The sequence below is a fragment of the Juglans microcarpa x Juglans regia genome, chromosome 3D (genome assembly GCF_004785595.1).
Source record: "Juglans microcarpa x Juglans regia isolate MS1-56 chromosome 3D, Jm3101_v1.0, whole genome shotgun sequence".
In the NCBI taxonomy this organism is placed as follows: Eukaryota; Viridiplantae; Streptophyta; class Magnoliopsida; order Fagales; family Juglandaceae; genus Juglans; species Juglans microcarpa x Juglans regia.
This window is the reverse complement of record NC_054598.1, coordinates 3,785,519-3,806,658: the sequence shown is the minus strand read 5'-3', so window position 1 is coordinate 3,806,658 and position 21,140 is coordinate 3,785,519. Positions and strand designations below refer to the sequence as shown.

The following is a 21,140-nucleotide window of genomic DNA, read 5'->3' as shown; positions in this document are numbered from 1 at the left end:
AAAACAAACTAAAGGCAGGGTAAAATGGGAAAAAAAGGTGGACGACAGCTGCTTATAGACGCTTATTACATATAAGATATATTATAAAATAAAAATATTTTTATAAAATGTTATTAATTTTATAAAATATTTTATAAAAATATCCATCTTTTTAAAACATCATTATATAAAATATTGTGTTTGTCGTTTCTCAACATTGAAATATGTAAAGTTATCCTTTATCTTCTAAAGGCAGACCCTGTGGCTGTGGGTCAATGGGCCCCCCCCCCCCCCGGCCCGGCGGCCGGCGCACGACCTGATGAGTTACCATCTAGTGGAATAAAAGAGCCTGCTACATCAAGTCGAATGAGTTTATCGAATAGTATATTTTACTTTTTATTTTTTAATTTTTTTCATGTATTTCTTCAATTATTAGAAATATTTAAATAAAAAATAAAACGTTCATAACATTATTAAAAAATACTTTCTTAATCACTAAATAATAAAAAAATTCATTCGCAATACTATGTGGGTAATTTCTGATTCCATATATGACAAAAAAATATTTTACTATAAATTGTTGGCCAAATAAAATATAATAAATAAGGAAAAGATACACATACGTTTGCACAGTGTGAATCTTGGAAGAAAATAGGCATCCCGACTCCCCACAGATGAAAAATGGAGAAGGCACTAGAAGCAGCTAGCAGGACCAACAACCTCTGGTTAGGTTTGATAAAAAGGAATAAAACAAGAGAAAATATATTTGTAATCGTAAATTGTACAACTACCGCATAATCGCTTTGAAAAAAAATGAATAAAACATGAGACTCACATGAGAAAATTTTATTTTTTAATAATAGACCATACTATTTTTCAAAGTGATTACGCGGCATTTACGCACTTTACAGTTGTATGTAGAATTATTTATAAAACAAACATAACATTTGTGAACGGGAGGGAACACGAGAGCAAGACATAGTTCTATAGACTTTTCATCCACATAACACAGTAGCCTTCTTTTGCAAACTTCTATTCGTTTTTTTTTTTTGGATAACCGAGGGTGTCCGAGTTAGCTTGCGCGCACCTTGATTAATCTCATGGGACCCTAAAGTTAACGATCAGGTAAACCTCTAGTGGCCCTAAAGGGATTCGAACTGGTGACTATTGATGAGCAAACCCAATACAGGACCAGCTAAACTACCCTTTAGGGTTCTATTCATCAAATCCAACAACTGATAATTTTTTTTTTTTAATAACTAAGAAGATATTTCATTGATGAGCTATTTTGTTCTTAAGCCGGTGTATAGAGCACACCATCAACATTATTTAAATGGTTTTTTTTTGATAAATTCATTTTGGTTTACCATTTAACATTATTTAAATGGTAAAATTTGATTTGTAAGATTTAAATTTTAAAATTTATTTTCTAAATCAAATTATACCGAGTAAGCCATGTGTGGTGTAGACGCCTTAGAATAACAATACTCTTTATTAATATATAGATACAACATGAGTACATAGTAAGTATGCAACAGAATACCCCAGTTAGGAACTAGAACCAACCACCTGATAACTTTCCCATATCGATACAGAAAGTCAATTTGTACTTTGTAGTTCAACAAAATCCAGGAAGGTTCTCACTTTTTAACATACCAGATCAAGTGTAGAATGATAGGACTAAAACATTATAATCACAAACAAAATCCAAAAGCAAGCATCATTTAAGAACAAATACCAATCTAATGGGAGACAAATTTAGTGATGAACCAAGTCCAAATTATGGGAAAAGAATGGTAACTAGCTGACTAGATTTCAATTTCTTGGGGCAAATGTAGCGAGCGCATTAACATTCATGGGAGAGAGGTTGCTTAAAAGGGGTTACATTTGTTGCCCATAAAGTGGAATCAAGTATGAGAAAGATTTGCCCACTTGAGCTTTAACTTCAACAGTTTCTTATGGGGACACTACTACTTGAGCAAAAAGATTGACCCACTCAGGAACTAGACAAAGGATCTGCATACATAATATATACATATATATATACACACACACGTGTGAATTGAGATGAACAATATTTTTGTCTAATAATTTTTTTCCATTTTGCCCCTGCTTTTATTTCCAAATTTCTGTTTTACCTTTAGTCTTCTCTAGCGTACGAGCCCTTCCTCCCCTCTCCCTCGTCCGTTTCTTCGTCTCTTACAGTGCGCCGCCGCACGCCGACGTGGCCAACACTACCCTGCCCATTCTCTTCCCCTCCGGCCAGTGTCCCTCCCCTTCCAATCCCAACCGCTCTCATGTTGCCGTTAACCGCCACAAGGGAATCCAAGCCGCGGCTCGTCCTTTTCTTCATCCTCTCTAGTGCGCCGCCGCATGCCGACGTGGCCAACACCACTCAGCCCATTCTCTTCTCCTCCGGCCGGTGTCCCTCCCCTTCCAATATTAGCCCCTCTCATGTCGCAGTTAACCACCATGAGGGAATCCAAGCCGTAGCCCTTTTTCGTTCTAGCGCAGCCGTCGCGTCGCCATTGGCCACCATCCCTTCACCACACCACCATCGGCCTTCTAGCCACCTAAACCACCCAACCTTAGTTCCGATCTACCACTGTTGAAGCCCCTATAGCTCATTTTTCGATTTGGGTATTTTGGCCTCCAACTTCCGCCCACGCCGCCACCTGCGGCCAACCACCACCATCATTTGCTTCACCAACACCTCTAAATCTTTCCCTAGCCATCCCAAGTCTAAATTTGTTCCTATTCAAAATTTAGCATTTTGAGACCCACGACCATAGTTCAAAATACACTGTTACATTATTGTGCCGCCACCTCTTACACCTCCTTGATCTTTTGAAAATTATATTTCATCACTGTAAGTAATTTTCCAAAGAACTTTGTGAAATTTGAATATATTTTTGCACTAATAAATTTTCTATAGTCTAGTTGGTTGTGCCGGACTTTGAGTCCGAAGAGTATGGGGATCGGTTGGATGTGAGAATGTGTTGTTTATTTAATTAAATTATACTGGCATGAATTTATGTTGTGTTTGGCATCATGACATTTATTGCCATGTCACATGTGTCATGAATGAAAATTGGGTTTTCATGTGATATGATTTTTGGATATGTTTGAAATGAATGAATTGAAAGGAATAAGATAAAGGAAAATGAACTATAGGGATGTTGATAAGTAGGGACGGTAGTAGAGTTCTGCCTATGATTCCCACCTACGGTGCACGCGGTAGGGATGGTGGTAAGCAGGGATAGTGGTAAATCCTGCCTGTGATTCTTGCCTACAGTGCAAGCAGTAGGAATAGTGGTAAGTCTCGTCTACAATTTCCGCCTACAGTGATTGATAAATGAACATGTTAGGCCATTTTCTGAAAAAATGGAGAATAGTATTTAATGCCATGTTTTGGGTCAAATAAATTAATGAATATTAAATAATATTCTAAAAATAATAAAATCATTTAAATAAATTAATTTTTTAAAATTATATTATTTTCAAAACTCCAAAATATAAAAAGGTTTACTTCAAAATTTGTCTTTGTTCAATAATACTACAAATACCTCATTTAAAATGATTTTGGCAAAATATTTAGAAGATTTTAGAATACTTGACTCAATTTAAAAATCATCGGCTAGATTTAAAATAAAGATTTAGATTTAAAATTATTTTTTTAAAAGAAATGCTATTCATTATCTCCACACCACACACCAACATGTGATTTCTTATTTTTTTTCTTGATGTGTAAACACACATATTTAAACATCAATATATACATGTTTAATTTGAATGATAAAAATGAGAAATTACATATTAATGTATAATACAGGAGATGATGAGCTGAATTTTTTTTCTATAATTCATTATTTCTACTTTTTAAAGTAATTTTTTTGTTTAGAAAACAAAAAATTATGTAAAATTTAACTGGACACACGTGCCACGTTGTCCTTTCCATATGTATATATATACATATGTATATATATGTATAAAGCAAAAACATCACTTATGAGGATTTGTTGATAAGACAAGAGTAGATATACAACTATAGACTGCCATGGACTCTTCATGATCCTCTTTCAAGGGAAGAACTTTTAAGAAAACGGGAAGGACCAATGTAAAAGCAACCAAGGGAGAGACAGGAGCAAAAGGAATAATTAACTATACCAAGAAATGATACTGATTTCTTTAAAGGAAAAAAAAAAGCATAAGAAGACGCCAGAAGATAACTTGATTTAAGGGGACGTGCTCAGGATGCGCCATTATCATCATTGCCACTGAACCAGCAACATTTTCTGGTTCAGATTCCCCAAATAGTGGGTAAAGTCCACGTAATATGTCACCACAGTATCTGGTATTGATGAAAGGAAAAAACTACAGCAAGGCAAAATGCAGCATCCCTTCTATTAGTTGCCTCAGACAGAAGCTAGTTCCTTTAGTACCAATGGCATCACTCTCTGAAATGTATGGAGTGAGGTTTCCAAAAAAAGATAAAAAATGAAGAATTTAAGAGCAAGAAAATTACATCAACATAGCCCGCAATAGGAGAAGACCCATATCTTGAGTAACTTCTGCAAGGCAAGCAACCACCATTTTCCGTTCTTGCGGAAGGCGTGAAGCTCTCTGCATTTGCCAATAGCTACAAGAATGAGACGCTAAACAAAGAAATGATAGCATAGAATTGCTAATACATACATCACAAGACCAGTTTACTTACCCACAGCGAATTTCATTAAAGGATCATATAGCTCTGCAAATATGGGTGCAAAATGAGAACCCATGGACTTAGCAAATGCAGGAAGAAGAACAGAAACTGCATCCATAAGCTCTTTCTCATGTTGAGTATCATCATCATCAATGTCACTGTCAGATTCTGTCTGCTGACAAGCCGATTCCTCTTGGAGCAAAAACAAAGTAGTGTCAACAAGCTGAGGCATATCTGAAATCAGATCACACAGAAAAACAAGTTCAAAATTTGACTTCTGGCTTGAATCTGAAAGATTTCTTTCAATAATAGGCAAAATAAAGGCAACTAAACTTCTACTTACATGGCTCAACAGCCATGTAACCATATTCCTTGATGATGTCAGCTATGCTCAGACAAGCTTGAGCAACAATGTCTTGTCATCATCTTCAGTCATAGCTGTGTCTGCAGATTAAGGCTTCTGCAGATTAAGGCTTCGTTTGTTTTCAAGAAATTTTTCAACTCATTTCATTTCATCAATATAATTTTTCAAAATTTTCATACAAAATAAAATAAACAATTCAACTTTTTCAAATCCTAAAACAAAAATAATATTAAAATAATATATTCTAATAATATTTTATTCAATTTTTTAACTTTAATATCAACTCAACTCATCTTATCTAATCTGCGAAAACAAACGAAGCCTAAAAGGCATTATAAGAGTCAGGCCAGGCAATTTCAGAACTAGATATTTGCTATTTTTAAATTAAGTTCTTACCAAAAACTTCTTTCAATTTCTCTGTTCCTTCCCGCAAAACAAAAAGAAAAATTGTGATGGTATTAGTACTTAGTAGTATATCCTGCCATCTATCATGGTTCACAACATAGAGTAACAAGACCAAGCTATTTTTTAAACTGAAGTTGCTAATCTAAAGAGTGCATTTCTAAAAATATCGGACAATTGAAATAGTTCTTTATTCACTAAAATATAAATGTAACCAATATTGCCAGAAAAAAATCTCCATACAAATATTCCAGAAGAAAAATAAAAGACATGGTTCGAGAGAGAGAGAGAGGGGTTCAGATGCAGACTAACATTTTGGCTCTAGAAGATTGTCTGTGCCGCTATTAGGATATAAGCAATTAAAATCAATTCACTATGAGAGTTCTATAGTTTTTCATACATGTATGTGTAACATAAATTGTGATTACCCCATACTGAGTGATAAGGGTAGGTGGTCTATGAGATACTACATTGTTTGGAAGGAGAAATTCTTACTCTTTATATTGATTTTAATGAGACTCCAAGTATATCATTGACTAATCATTTTAGAGTATAGGCTTAGATGTGGTTTAGGCCTTCCTTGAGACATTACAAATAGTATCAGAGTTTGTGTCCTAGAGCCATGTCACCTATGATAGACTGGCCCGACGAGGACGTTGAGAATTTAAAAGGAGAGATTGCGAACATCAAATAGGCCAAGGAGATAAAGACACTAGTATTTTGGCTGACCTAATGATGGTCTGAACTAGATAATAAGAATCATCAGGGATTTATGAGCAAACATATTCTAGGTATTGACGAATAAAGAAAAACAGATTTGGCCATATTCATCCCCTTACAAGAGAGACAAAAAGTTTTTAGTGTAATAATACCAGGTGAAAAATCTCAGATATGATGACAAGCTCCTCCAGAAGTAAGCAAATCACATGCGGTACAGGATCACCCATAAATGTTGAAATAAGTCACCACTTTATGATTGTGCCCGTGCAAATAAGTTTCCAAAAATGTCCCCACATAGTTAAATATATGGTTCAAAGAAAAAAGATACTTGAAATGAAATATCGAGCAGTTTTTGTCTCCAGAAGCTTGAAAAAAGTTTCACTATGGGATGCATCATTTCAACTTAGTTTTCTAACTCTTATCACCAGCCAAACATGAAACCCCAAAGCCTCAAAGTTCTCTTCAACAATAACATTAGACATAAAGGAATGCTAAATGATAAACCACGAATATGGTGTAAGGGGCATCACGGTAAAATCTCATTATAGCATGCGATTGAACCAGTGATCGCAACAGAGTGGGTTTATGACTTGCCGAGAATCAATGGCAATTGCAATGCATCAATATAGTTGCAAAACCAACAAGCTCCTACAGGGAACCATCAACATTCAACAACGGTGATATCATATAAATCCTTTAATCATAGCATAAAAAATTTCAACTTAGCCAAATTTCTGTATACAGCACAGTTAAAAAGCACAAAAATCCCCAATTTTTAAGTTTCTCTCACATCCTCGACTTTCCTGATCAAACAAATGGGGTAACTAACTCTACTTAATTATACTAAACTTAATCAGAAAGTCAAATTTATGAAATTCAAAATTCTGACTTTATCATATAAACTAAAATTTCAATCCAACTGCCAATGTCTAATCAGAAAAGATTATTCGCACCCACTTTGATCTCAACTTATTTCATCCAATCTCATTTAATTATTATAAATTTTTTAAATTTTCATACAAAATATAATAAATAATTCAACTTTTCAAATCATAAAACAATAATAATATTAAAAAACAATATTCTAACAATATTTTATTCAATTTTCAATTTTCATCCTAACTCATTTCATCTCAACTCATTATCCAAACCTCACCCAACTCAGACTATCTCACTATTATTTACAAACTATCTTATTATTACTCACAATATTCTCATCTCACTTCCAATAAAAAAAAGAATTTAGGTCAATTAAACCCAAGATTGTTCTTATATATTTATCTGGTTAATTTGGACCTGTCCTCCAAGGTGACGCTCTTGATGAGGGAATGCTTGACGAGTTGCTTGAGCAGCGGACAGAGCTTGGCCCAGTGGTCGGTGATCTTCTTGCGGAGCAGAACGACGGCGAGCTGGTTAACATCGGGGATCTTAACGGTGCGAAGATGCTGCACCAGCGCAGGCACCACCTGCGGGTCCTTGGCCTGGCGCTTTTTCTGCTCCTACGCCTGCCTCCTCGCGTCATTGTCGGGCATGAAGAATTGTATCAGCAACAGGTCCAATGACTCGCCATTGCTGTCTACCTATAACATCAAGAATTGTCTCCGACTCTCCGTATCAGAATAAGTGACCCATTAACACATTCGTACAAGCAGTTGGTAGGCAGGCTATGGACCACATCCAAAACAGAGTAGCAGGGTCATGATACACGCCCGTTACAACCAACAGCAGACTGCCTTCCATAAAATCACAGCAGAGAAAGTTGTTAAGATTTCTTCTCAAGTTATTGTAACTAACGAATCTTCTTTATTCTTCTTATTCGTGTATAAATGTAGAGAAAAACTTCAAAAAGGTCGGGTGTTATTTTTTACTTTACACCAGCCAATAGAATTTCAACACATACAAGACTTATGTATCTTATGGTGTATGCGAGTTTATTGAATTCCACCTCTCCTCTTTCTCTCTTCTCTCCCCCGCAGCTCTCTTGTTTGATTTTGAATATCTTTTGTAATGTGGATATATACGTTGATTTGTAAGGGGATTGGTGATCCCCACCAAGTAATGGGTAATAGCGGAGTACATAAATCGGATGTAAATCTCACAAGTTCTTGATCTTAGCATAGCTCGCTGCCTTGCGCATGTTTTTTTTCAAAAACTCTCTTCATGTATTTCTTTGTTTTTTGGGTTTCCGAAATTTTATTTTTCTTTGTTGCTGGATTTTTTTTTTTTTTGGCAACGGCAGACTTTTTTTTTGCAAATTAGAGTTGTTTTTTTGCTCAGGTTACAGGTGGGATATCAGGACCTGGAAAGTGTTTTTCATAAACCTTCAAAACTTCACCACAAAGGAGAGGGGGCCTTCAAAGGAGAGAGAAATCATATTTTAGAGAGAGAGAGAGGGGGAGCTGGGTGACACTAGGTGGGAGGAGGAGGAGAGAGAGAGATCGGGCTGGGTGTAAAACAAATATTTCACATGTGAGTTACACTTGCAGATGGAAAGAGATTCTCCACATGAATGAAGTTCTTCTTCTAAAGGAGAGAGAGAGAGAGAGTGTAGCATGGCGAAGAAGAACTTCTCTTTTTTTTGGTCCAATGAAGAGAGAGAGAGAGTGTGTGTGTATTTGTGGCTCGTTTCGTAGTACCCGGTAAATAGAAAGAGATTCTCTACGTGTGAGTTTATTGTTTAATTTGCTAGGGTCTATACGCGTCAACTCTTTATTCGTTGGTGTAAAACAGAATATTACACCCATCCGGGTGCTAGCTTCTCTCATAAATGTAACCCAAATACATAAATGAAATTAGAGAAGTTTTTCATATTTTTCATTCTGTCAACATGGTATCAAGAGCCTACAACTAACGTCATCCTCAACCATGGCAACATCTTCTTCTTTCCCCACTCTCTCTTCTTTCTCTCGTGTAGTCAACACAAAATTAATCAACAAAAACTATCTCCTATGGCAAGTGCAAATATCAGCATACTTGAAAGGACAAGATCTCTACTCTTATGTAGATGGGTCTAGTCCTCTTCCCCCAAAATTTTTAACCTCAGACTCAGTTCTGAAAGCTAATCCAGATTTTTCTTCATGGAATCGCACTGATCAATTTGTTCTGAGTGTTCTTTTCTCCTCTCTCAGAGTCTTTGCTTGGTCATGTCCTCTCCACTAAGACTGCTCGTGATCTCTGGGTCTCCTTGGCCTCAATGTTCGCGTCTCATTCACAGGCCAAGGAATTTCAAATTCGATTCCAGCTCACAAAGCTCTCCAAGGGTGACTAAGCCATGACTGACTATTTTGGCAAGATTCGTTCTCTTGTGGATTCACTTGCTGCTACTCGTAACTCTCTCCCTAACAAAGAGATAGTCACCTATCTTCTCAATGGGTTAGGCTCCTCTTATGAAGCTTTCATTACTTCTGTCACCACACGGATAGAGACTATTTCCTCTCATGAATTGTATCAATTACTGTTAATTCATGAAAGTCGTGCATCTCATCAAAATAGGAGTATAACCTCCTTTCTTGAGCCTTCTGTTAATCTTAGTGTTGCTGGAAATCGTGGGAGTAGATTCTCCCGCAGTGGACGACAAGGCCGTGGCAGGGGTCGTCATTTTCACAATAATCGTGGAGGACGGTCGTCTTCTTCAAACTTTTCTTCCCAACATCAATATTCTTCTCATTGGCCAACTTGCCAGGTTTGCAACAAGTCAGGTCATGTAGCTTTGCAATGCCGATTTCGTTTTGATCATGCCTATCAGTATGAAGTTCCACAATCTTTCTCTGCAAACTACACAACTCCAAACTCATTATCCGACTTTTCTTGGTATCATGATTCCCCTGCTACACACCATATTACAAATGTTTTTAATAACTTGAATGTTTCATCTGAACAGTATAGCGGTAGTGATTCAATCCGCGTTGGAGATGGTTCTGGGATTTCCATTCACAATTTCGGTGACTCTTGCTTCTCCTCTGCCTCCTCTTCCTTCTTCCTTCGAAATTTACTACATGTGCCAAATATTACCAAAAATCTTGTGTTTGTACTACATTTTTGCATTGATAATTCCTGTTATTTTGAGTTTCATTTCTCTCATTTTAAAGTGAAGGACACCAAGATAAAGAAGGTGCTCCTCACCAGGCCAACTCGTAATGGATTATATGTTTTTCCTTCCAAGCTCATTCAACCCATAAGTCCCACTACACATCTTGGTGAACGAACAATATTGTCTCAATGGCACCGAAGGCTAGGCCATCCCTCCTTAACTCTTATATCCCGAGTCTTGCCGAATAAATGTCTACCTGTTTCTTCATCTGAGTCTTCTTTTTTTTTTGTTCTGAATGTTCAGTTGCTAAGGCTCATCAACTACCATTTTGTACTCATCGGGCCACTTATACTAGGCCTTTTCAATTAATTTGTGCTAATGTTTGGGGTCCAGTCCCTTATGTTTCTAGACTGAGTTACAAATATTATCTATCATTTGTTGATCAATTTACACGGTATATCTGGTTATTTCCACTCAAGCTCAAATCTGATGTTGTTATTGTTTTCAACACCTTTTTGCCTTATGTTGAAAGACTATTCAATTCTAAACTCGTGACACTTCAAACCGATGATATAGGTGAATCTAAACCTCTCACTCAAATCTGGCAAAAATTTGGAATAACACATCGATTCTCATGCCCTCACACTCATCAACAAAATAGACTTGTTGAAAGAAAATATCGACATATTGTTGAAACCAGGCTTCCATTATTAGCCCACTCTTCCTTACCATTCACTTTTTGGGCCGATGCATTTGAAACCGCAGTCCACTTAATTAATATTCTACCCTTTCCTGTCATTGAAAATAAAACTCCTCATTTTCTTGTTCACAATTGTGAACCTGATTATACCTTTTTAAAAGTATTGGGATGTTAATGTTGGCCCAATATTCAGCTATATCTTTCCAACAAACTTAATTTTAAATCAGTGCCATGTCTATTTTTGGGTTACAATCCGTGCCATAAAGGATATAAATGCCTTGACTTAACAAAAAATAGAATGTACATCTCTCGGGACGTGGTCTTCAACGAGGCCTCTTTTCCACTTTCCAAAAATCAGCCCAGTCCCTCGTCAATCTCACCAATTTCTACACATGTCTCACTGCCCGCACCATTACCTTCACTTCTCGGGCTTGGGCCAAGCCTCGTCTTCTTCTATTCCTACCCCCAATTATCCCTCTTTGTCAACCTCAAGTCCGCCTTCTAAAATTAATTTCCTTGTTCTTCCCAGTCCTTCACAAGCAACGTCTTCATCTCTGCTTATCCCACCCAGATCTCCCATCATAACTTGTGCCCAAACCAACACCTTCTGACCCCGAAATTTTACAGATGAAACCATACCATACTCCACTTGGTATTGTCTTACTACCTCTCTTACATTTCCTGATGAACCTTCTAGTTTCTCTGCAGCTGCCAAGTTCCCTAAATGGTGGGATGCCATGCACAAAGAATTCAAAGCTCTACAACAGAATCACACTTGGAGTTTAGTTCCTTCTACACCTACGGCTAACATACTTGTATGTCGGTGGGTTTTTAAAACAAAAACCAAAGCTGATGGATCGTTTGAAAGAAGAAAAGCAAGATTAGTAGCAAAAGGCTACATCAACAACATGGTTTAGATTATACTGAGACCTTTAGTCCAGTATTAAAGCCATCCACCATTCGATTGATTGTTTCCATTGCTTTAACCCGTGGTCATTACAACAACTTGACATTCAAAATGCTTTTTTACATGGAAGTTTAGTTGATGATGTTTATATGCGGCAACCTCAAGGCTTTGTTGATGCTACTATTGGACTATGGCTTTAATGCCTCACGAGCAGACCCATCTCTTTTTATTCTCAATTACTCTAATGTGCATATTTATTTTCTAGTGTATGTGGATGACATAGTCATCACTGCCTCACATTCATCTGCTATTGATAGCCTTATTTCAGATTTGGGGCGTGCGTTTCCAGTTAAGGATTTAGGGAGACTTTCCTATTTCCTTGTAATTGAAGTTGATCATAAATCTACTAGATTGATGCTGTCTAAGAGAAAATATATCAAAGCTTTACTCACTTGAAGCAACATGCTCCTCACTAAGCCCATTTCATCCCCTATGGCTGCTTCACTCAAGTTGTCAAAATTTGATTCTCTAGATTTTGAAGATGCCACTTTGTATCGCAGCATCGTTGGAGGCCTCCAGTACTTATCCTTGACAAGACCTGATATCTCCTTTGCAATGAACAAGATTTGGCAGTTCATGCACTCACCAAAAACTTTCCACTGGAGTGCAGTAAAACGAGTGCTACAGTATCTCAAAGGGACCATTAATCTTGGCTTGTTGTTTAAACCTCAGAGTAGTCTTCATCTTCAAACTTACTATGATGCAGATTGGGGTGGTTGTCCAGATGATAGACGCTTAACTGGAGGATTTTGTATCTATTTAGGCTCTCATTTGATCTCATGGAGCTCAAAAAAACAGAGCACTGTTGCACGCTCTTCCACTAAAGCAGAGTACAAGTCCCTTGCTTCCTCAGCAGCTGAAACTATTTGGCTTCAAACCATGCTTTGTGAACTGGGAATCTCACTTCCTAAAGCCCCAACTCTATGGTGCGATAACTTAGGAGCTAACTGCCTCTCAATGAATCCAGTTTATTACTCCAAGCCTAAACACATGGACATAGACTTCCATTTTGTTAGGGATAGAGTTGCATCAAAGTCATTACACGTCTCCTTCTGCAGCTCTCGTGACCAAATAGTCGATGTCCTCACTAAACCCCTTGTTGCATATCAGTTCTCTCGTTTTCGGTCAAGTCTCAATGTGCATAATACCCCATTGGACTCGAGGGTACGTATCAGAATAAGTGACCCATTAACACCTTCGGACAAACAGTTGGTAGGCAGGCCGTGGACCACAACCAAAACAGAGTAGCAGGGTCACAATACACGCCCGTTACAACCAACAGCAGACTACCTTCCATAAAATCATAGCAGAGAAAGTTGTTAAGATTTCTTCTCAAGTTATTGTAAGTAACGAATATTCTTTATTCTTCTTATTCGTGTATAAATGTAACCCAAATACATAAATGAAATTATAGAAGTTTTTCATATTTTTCATTCCGTCAACAACTCTCTGAATCTTGTTAAAAAGACTGGGCTTCATGTAATGGAGGTCGGAGCCGTTTGTTGTGGTTTTCTTTTAACTCTTTTGAGGGTTTTGCTTTGCTTTGTACTCAATGGAGCAGGCAGTGTAAGTTTTGTTGGGAACTTCTGACCAGATGGATCGAGATTCGAGGTGTAACACAATGTAGAGTAATACTATCTACAGTTTAGCGTATGTATATAAGAATTGTGTAATTTTTTTTTTTCAAATATCTATTTTTTTATATGAATATTATATTTATTCATTTTGTTAAATAAATAGTGCAACATTTATACACTTTACGACTATAAATATTATTTTTCAACAACATAAACAAACACTCACTTTCAACGTTGAATTTGATTTCATAGAAAAAATCTAAAACTATGTTTCATTGAAATTGAAATCTTGTCTTTCCATTATGCATTAAATATAGAGAAATTATATTTGTAATTATAGAATGTGTAAGTATTATACGTTTTTTTTTAATTAAGAAAATTTGAGATTTATATGAAAAAATTAATTTTTTAATAATAGATTCTAATATTTTTTTAAAAGAAGTACGCGATACTTATACAACATATGACTGTATCTAATATTATTCAGAAATAGAAGGATAAAAATAATAAATAAAAGGAGTACGCGATACTTATATAATATATGATTGTATCTAATATTATTTCAAAAATAAAATGATAAAAATAATAAATATATTAATATTTCTTAAATAAAAAAATAAAATGATAAATTATATGTTGATATGTAACGTAAGAATGATAAATGGAAAAATTTTTATTGCAGCTTACTGTGTGCTGCAGCACACAATGTGCTGAGTTTAAAAAAAAAAAAATCTCATATAAAGTGTGCGGAGAGAATGCGATTAATGAGCAAAATATCTCATGATAAATACATTTTCAAATAAAATAAGATCCGAAATGATTTTCAAGGCCGACCCGATTTAAATAAGCATACGGAAAACAGGTCAAATTGACCCGGTCCGTGGTCCAGTCCGTCCTTCCCAACGTAAACAAAAATACGATTCTGGCTGAGGCCGTGGCTGACCCCTCACCCTCAGATGCTAAAAAGCTGTGAAGCTCTGCAGCGTGATAATGAAGAAACGCACCGTTTACGCATGGGGAGTAGCGATCCTGAGCTTCCTCGTGCTGATGGTCGTCACCCCCGCCATTCCTCAGTCTCAAGCTTACCACGATTTCGCTGACCAACGCGAATTCTTCGGTAATTTTCCCCTCTCTTAGGGTTTCCCGTAAACCTTTTTCTCCTTTTCTCAACTTCTTGAATCGGAACATATATGTGGACATATTCTTATTGTAGAATTTGTATACAATTTTGGACTGCTTTCTCTTTTGTTGTTTCAGTTTTGGCGTGAAAGTCTGGTCCAGTTGGAAGTTGGGTTTTACTTTGTTAATTTTTTCCCCCACATGAATTACCTTGCATATGTGCTTTTCTTTTCTATAAATACGCAGGCATCGTAAATATTTATAAAAATAAATTATTGTTAGTGAGTTAGACGCGGGTGCTGAGCCCATGACTTCTCCATCCATCATTTTTATAGGAGTAAATTTGATCCAAGAAATTGCTGCCACTGCTTCTTTAGTGTTAGTTGGGTGCCTATCTATCACTCTGACAGTATTTTGTTTAATTATATTTCAGGTATTCCTAATACACTTAATGTGGTTTCAAATTTTCCTTTCCTAGTTGCTGGTGTGATAGGGCTTGTACTTTGCTACTATGGGAATTATTTTAGGCTGAGGTAATGTGGTTTTTGTAACTATCATTCTAATGCAATCCCAACATTAGAATTCTTGTAAATACTGATCATGTTTCAATATTCGCATTGAAAGCTTGCAAGGTGAGCTTTGGGGTTGGACGTGTTTTTACATTGGTGTTGCTGCTGTTGCTTTTGGATCCTCATACTATCATCTCAAACCAAATGATGCTCGCCTTGTATGGGATCGTCTGCCGGTGAGTACATTATTGTGATGAAATACAATTCAGTTTCACAGTTATTTATAAAATGTCTGCATAGTATTGTTTTAACTCCAACCTGTTAGCTTTTTATGACAAACACAGATGACTATTGCCTTCACGTCAATAATGGCGATCTTTATCATCGAAAGGATTGATGAGAGGAAGGGAACATTCTCCATCATTCCACTACTAATGGCAGGCATAATAAGCATATTGTATTGGAGGCAAGCTTATTACTTATTTCTTTGGTTTAAGCTCAGTATGGTATTGATTTCTAAAAGTGGACATAGACTCTCTGTGCCAGCTGATAAATGTCTTCGTGCTATGATAATGAAGTGATTCGTGTTCTTTAGTGGGTTAGGATTTTGACAATCATCTGTAATCTATTGCATCATAGGGATCAATTTCTAGGCGCATAGCTTCATAATAATTCTAAGCAAGTTATTTTTATTTTTTATGAATAAGAAAATTTTATTGAGACAAGTAACAAGACAAAGCCAAGTATACAGGAAGTATACAAAAACTGAACCTAATTACAAGTCAGGAACTAGAAAAAGAAACTCTATGCAAGTTATAGTGTTAGTCAGGTGTCTGGAGTTTGTTTGGGACTATTTGACGAGACAGTTGGTGTCTACATTTCCATCTCCACCCATGATTGGTTGAACGACCCCTATGGTCAGACATGGTCTATAGGGCACGTATCCCATTTGTATACCATCAGTGTGCACGGTGAGTTGCACTCTCTTCTGGCTCCTCTGAACACAACACCACTTTTTTTTTTTTTTTTTTTTTGTTAAAAAATAAAAATCAGGAAGACAACTTTGTTCTGCATTTATACTTCTTGTGTACTTGGGCTACGCCTACTTGATTCAATAAATTTTCTTTTACGTATAAAAAGAAATTGATCGCTGGAATTTTCTTTTACAGGTTTTTTGATGATCTCCGCCCATATGCCATGGTCCAGTTTGTCCCTTGCATTATCATTCCTGTGATGGCTATCTTGTTGCCTCCAATGTACACACATTCTGCGTACTGGCTTTGGGCTGCAGGTTTGTGTTTTTCCAAGTTTCCCTTTTTTATGTGCCTAAAACATGTCCCTGCTTATGCCATGCTGAGCATGACACTAAGTTGTTAAACACAGGATTTTATCTCCTAGCTAAAGTGGAAGAAGCAGCGGATAAAGTGATTTACGAATGGACTCATCATATTGTCAGTGGGCACACGCTCAAGCATTTGTGTGCTGCTATGGTTCCTGTGTTCTTGACACTTATGCTTGCAAAGAGGAGTGTTGAAACAGAGAGGTACTTTTAAGTCTCTTCTTACAATTCTGCAGCGTACTATTAGGAACGTCTTGTGTTTCATCATGTAAATTTAATAGAAGTCCTTGCTAAAGAAGCAATTTGATGATATTCATCAATTTGGCAAACCTAGAAATTCAATAACATCAAAATCTTCATTCTTATATAAAATGATCTGAATTTATCAACTATTTAAACTTGAAATTAGTATACAAAAAAAAAAAAAAAATCATAGATATGACCATCCCCCCCCCCCCCCCCCCCCCCCCCCCCCCCCCCCCCCCCCCCCCCAAAAAAAAAAAAAGGAAAATAAAAGGGACGACCATCCAGCTCTGTTTCTGCTGTCCTATGATTATTATTTTTAATTATATTCTGTCTAAAATACTTTGAAAACTTGCAACCATGGCTAGAATGCTGTCTCAAATGCATGTTGGCTGGCATCTTAGTAATTCTCATCAGGGATTTTTTTGGTGATTTGTAGGGAATTGGATAATAGTTGTTCTTTTCACTTTTAGAATGGTGAAGTCCTAGAATGTCTTGATTGATGAAGTTGCACAAAAAATAAAAATAAACTCTCTGTTTGTGGAAAAAGAAACCCACCTCTGTGAGCTATTTTGCTTCATGCTACCTTAGAGTAGTACATTAAGTTTGGATGTCCTTTTTACCAATCAAAAAGTTTGGATGTCCTTTTCTGCTTTATCACTAGGTTAGTTCCTCCCTTAACTGAATGGCATAGCGCATCTTTTATATGTTTGGATGGGATGGTAGTAAGTTCCCTCGAGAATTGGTTATTTTCCAAATATGGACTTCCAATATCTAATTTGTAGCTTAAAAAATCCAATCTTGTATCTCAATTCACTCTTAAAAAATTGTATTTCAATCAAAACCTTAAAACAATTGCTTGATCAGTCTTTTTCTTTTTCTTTCTTTTTTTTTTAAAAAAAGTTGTGCAAAAAGGGAAATTGTTGTGTCGATGTTTCAATTGATCGGTTCAGTCAGGTAGCTGCTATTTGTTATTATTACCAAGCTGCTTCTGGTTTTAGTAGAGGTTTTGAAAACAGTAGTTAAAGATAAGAAGGGTCCTTATGGAGGCATAATCTGTAGCTTGCCGTTCATTTATTCTGCCAAGGATTTCAATGTTAGTGTGCATATTTTTTATCCCACCATGGATCTCCCTTCCCCTATCTCATACATGCATTTGTTGTGGCACCATGAATGCAGGCAAAGTCTGCTCCAGACGTGGAGGATTTCGTGGACTAAGGTCAAAGAAAATGGATCCAAGGTGGAGAGTTACACTTATTCATACTCGACCGTACCAGTTGTTGAATCAGGTTGAACCAAAAAAAAAAAAAAATAATGAAAGACTTTCTTCTGTGTAGATCAAGTGATACAGACCACACTCACCTTGTCTTAAAAGACTGGCTCATCACCACAGTAATTACATATTTGCTTCGGGAATTTGTACATATTGTCTCCCCCTTCATAATTTGAGTCTACGAAAATTTTATATTTCTATTTAACTTGCTTGGTGTGGTAGCTGCGATTTCGTATGTTGTTTTTTTATTTTAGAGGCAAGCAGGTTAAAAAAAAAAAAAAAAAACTCAAGATTTTAGAGGTGGTCCTATCGAGGATCACTATCTGCCGCATCGTCGACTTCTAACGATTAGTGAAGTATGGCTTACACTATGAATAATGATAGGGACTGACTTTTACACAATTATTATACAATCCGCCTACACGACATTATCATATAATATTTTCACCACTTGTTCTTACCGTTGGTTCTTAATGTTGGAATTATTTTATTTTATTTTTAAAATTTTCTTTTTATTTAGTGATTAAGGAAGTATTTTTTTTAATAATATTGTGATTTTTTTTTAAATATTTAAAAGTGTTAAAAAATACATATAAAAAAAAAATCAATTATACTTAACAATAGCTCCCGCTGGAGCGGTGGACGTAGCAACGCCCAATAAAAAATAATAGAAAAATGATGGCATCGTAGACAGGTGATGTAATGGTGGTGTAAAATTTGTGCCCCTTTTGTTAGTCATTCATATAATGGGACTGAAGTTGGACATCCACGTCGAAGTATAAAACCGAAACGCACATGAAGCTCAGGACTTGGCTCGCACCCTGACATGCTAATCACCAATAATCTCCACAGGAGCAGGAACCACCTTTAAAATGATGGAATCGATTTAAATCCCTTACAATAATCTCTCGTCCATGTATTTTTGATAGAAACCGAGTGACAATCTCCACAAGTTCTAAAGGTTTTCTGTCAATTCTCCTGGACTACTAGTGTTGAGAAGACCAAAAGCAATGGCTAGCTTTTCACTGTGGGTGGTAAGGTTATATTCCCTCCTCTTCGCTAACATCATGCATAACAAAACTAGTATCAGTTATCTAACCAGCTGCCTTTGTCTTCTCCAGGCAATGCTTCCAACAACATATCCAACAACATATAAATTTCCTTTGCTTGAGGGTGAGATGTGTCTCCGCCGATAAACAAATGGGCTTTCCCATTAACCTCAACCCAACTGCATCCAGGACTTTTCTTCATGCCTTGACATTTTAGAAGAGCTCTCAAATTGTCCACCTCTTTCCACAAGCCAGCTTCAGCATACATATTTGAAAGCAGTACATAATTCCCACTATTTTCTGGTTCTAATACGAACAACATTCTAGCTGCAATTTCTGCGATTTCCAAATTGTGGTGGCTCCTACAAGCAGCCAACAATGCACCCCAAATACTTGGTCCGGCTTGGATTGGCATTCGATCAATAAGCTCTTTGGCTTCCACCAATCGTCCGGCGCGACCCAAAAGATCAACAATGCAAGCATAATGTTCAACTCTTGGTTTGACGGAGTATACTGTGTTCATACAATTAAAGTACTTTAAGCCAACATCAACAAGACCCGAATGGCTGCATCCAGAAAACAACCCTGTAAATGTGATGGTATCAGGTTGAATGCCTGCTCTGATCATGTCCTCAAAAGTCCATAGACATTCCATTCCACATCCATGGGAGGCGTAAGCAGTTATCATAGTATTCCAAGAAACCAAATTCCTTTCACTTTGAGGTATCCCATCAAAACAACGACAAGCATCAACAAGGCTTCCACATTTAGCATACATTGCAACAAGTGCTGTCTGTACGCAGACATTCGAGTTCAAACCAATCCTACTAGCAAAATCATGAATCCGTCTCCCACGCTCAAGGGCAGCAGAATGTGCGCATGCAGGAAGCACACTCATTATCGTTACCCAGTTAGGCTTTACGTCGGAGTCTTTTTTCAACATTTCCTCGAATACACAAAATGCCTGATCAGCCAGCCCATTCTGATTGTACCCTGATATCATAGCAGTCCAGGAAATAATATTCCTACATGGCATTGTCCTAAATAAGTCCTCAGCAACAGAGATTTCCCCACCTTTCATGTAACCGGCAATCAAAGCATTCCAAGACGAAATATCTCTCACGGTCATCTTATCAAACAATTTACGAGCATCCGTTGAATTGCCGCATTTAACATACATATCTATCAACGAAGTTCCAACGTACATATCAAACTCGAATCCAATTCTCAAACTCTGCCCATGAACACACTTTCCCATCCAAACACTCGACAAGTCCGCACAAGACTTGAGCACATTAGGGAACGTAAAATGATCACCCTTAAGTCCTAAAGAGTGCATTCGAAAATAAATCCCAATGGCTCTTTCATAATACCCATATCGAGCACAAGCTCGAATAATAGAATTATACAAAATCACAGTAGGATAATTAATTTTATCAAATACAGTCATGGCCGAGTAAAGATCGCCAGAACTCCCATACATGGCTACCATCTTGGCGGCAAGGAAGGCGTTGGGTTCGAGCCCACGAAGGGTCATGTGGGCATGGATTTGTTGGCCTAGTTTCGAGAGGTTGTGGCCAGTCAAGAACTGGAATATGGGTGCGTAGGATAGAATGTGAAGCGGGACATGGTCGAACTTGAGCAGCGGCTCTAAGAGGGAACGCAAGGCCGTGTACGTGGGATGAATCCAAGAGTGGAGCATTTGGGTCGAGGTAGAAAATTGTGCCGCCCGGAAGAGGTAGCTTTAGATATTTTATATCCGGTAGAGGGATAATGATATCATTATGGTTCACTATTTTATTTTTATAAGTTATTTTATAATTAGTTAATATATTTATTTCATTTTATTAAAAATAAATTTTAATTTTACAAAATTATCATCCATTTTATATAGAATTATAAAACAATTAAAAAAAAGAGTTATAAGTTAATTATTTTTTATGGAGAATGTTATTTTTTTTTTTACTTTTATTCTTATAATTATTAATTATATTTGTTAATGTTCACATTTTGAATGATAATAAATATATAAATTATTTTAAATAGAAAAAAATTAAAATAAAAAGTAATAATATTTATATTATTAGTAGATCGATAAAATTGTTACGTGATTTGCCAAACTTCCTTAAGGGAAAATTCTAATAATAACATCTCTATCACACAT

The 21,140-nt window shown here is 36.6% G+C and overlaps 1 protein-coding gene, 1 long non-coding RNA gene and 1 pseudogene across 2 annotated transcripts; 1 reads left to right on the top strand and 2 right to left on the bottom strand.

Annotated features, from left to right (window-relative positions):
* Positions 1–577: 577 nt before the first annotated feature.
* Positions 578–4,465, bottom strand: LOC121256373. Its single transcript, XR_005938978.1, has 2 exons — positions 4,210–4,465; positions 578–699 (listed from the first exon to the last, which is right to left on the bottom strand). It is a non-coding gene; the product is annotated as an uncharacterized LOC121256373 (long non-coding RNA).
* Positions 4,466–14,331: 9,866 nt separating this feature from the next.
* LOC121256383 lies at positions 14,332–18,127 on the top strand. Its single transcript, XM_041157164.1, has 7 exons — positions 14,332–14,561; positions 14,997–15,096; positions 15,188–15,308; positions 15,417–15,538; positions 16,242–16,363; positions 16,456–16,615; positions 17,834–18,127. Exons 1-7 carry the CDS (start codon positions 14,435–14,437, stop codon positions 17,946–17,948), a joined length of 867 nt encoding a protein of 288 aa, XP_041013098.1. The 5' UTR covers positions 14,332–14,434; the 3' UTR covers positions 17,949–18,127.
* A 345-nt stretch (positions 18,128–18,472) lies between these two features.
* LOC121256571 lies at positions 18,473–20,704 on the bottom strand (annotated as a pseudogene).
* Positions 20,705–21,140: the final 436 nt, after the last annotated feature.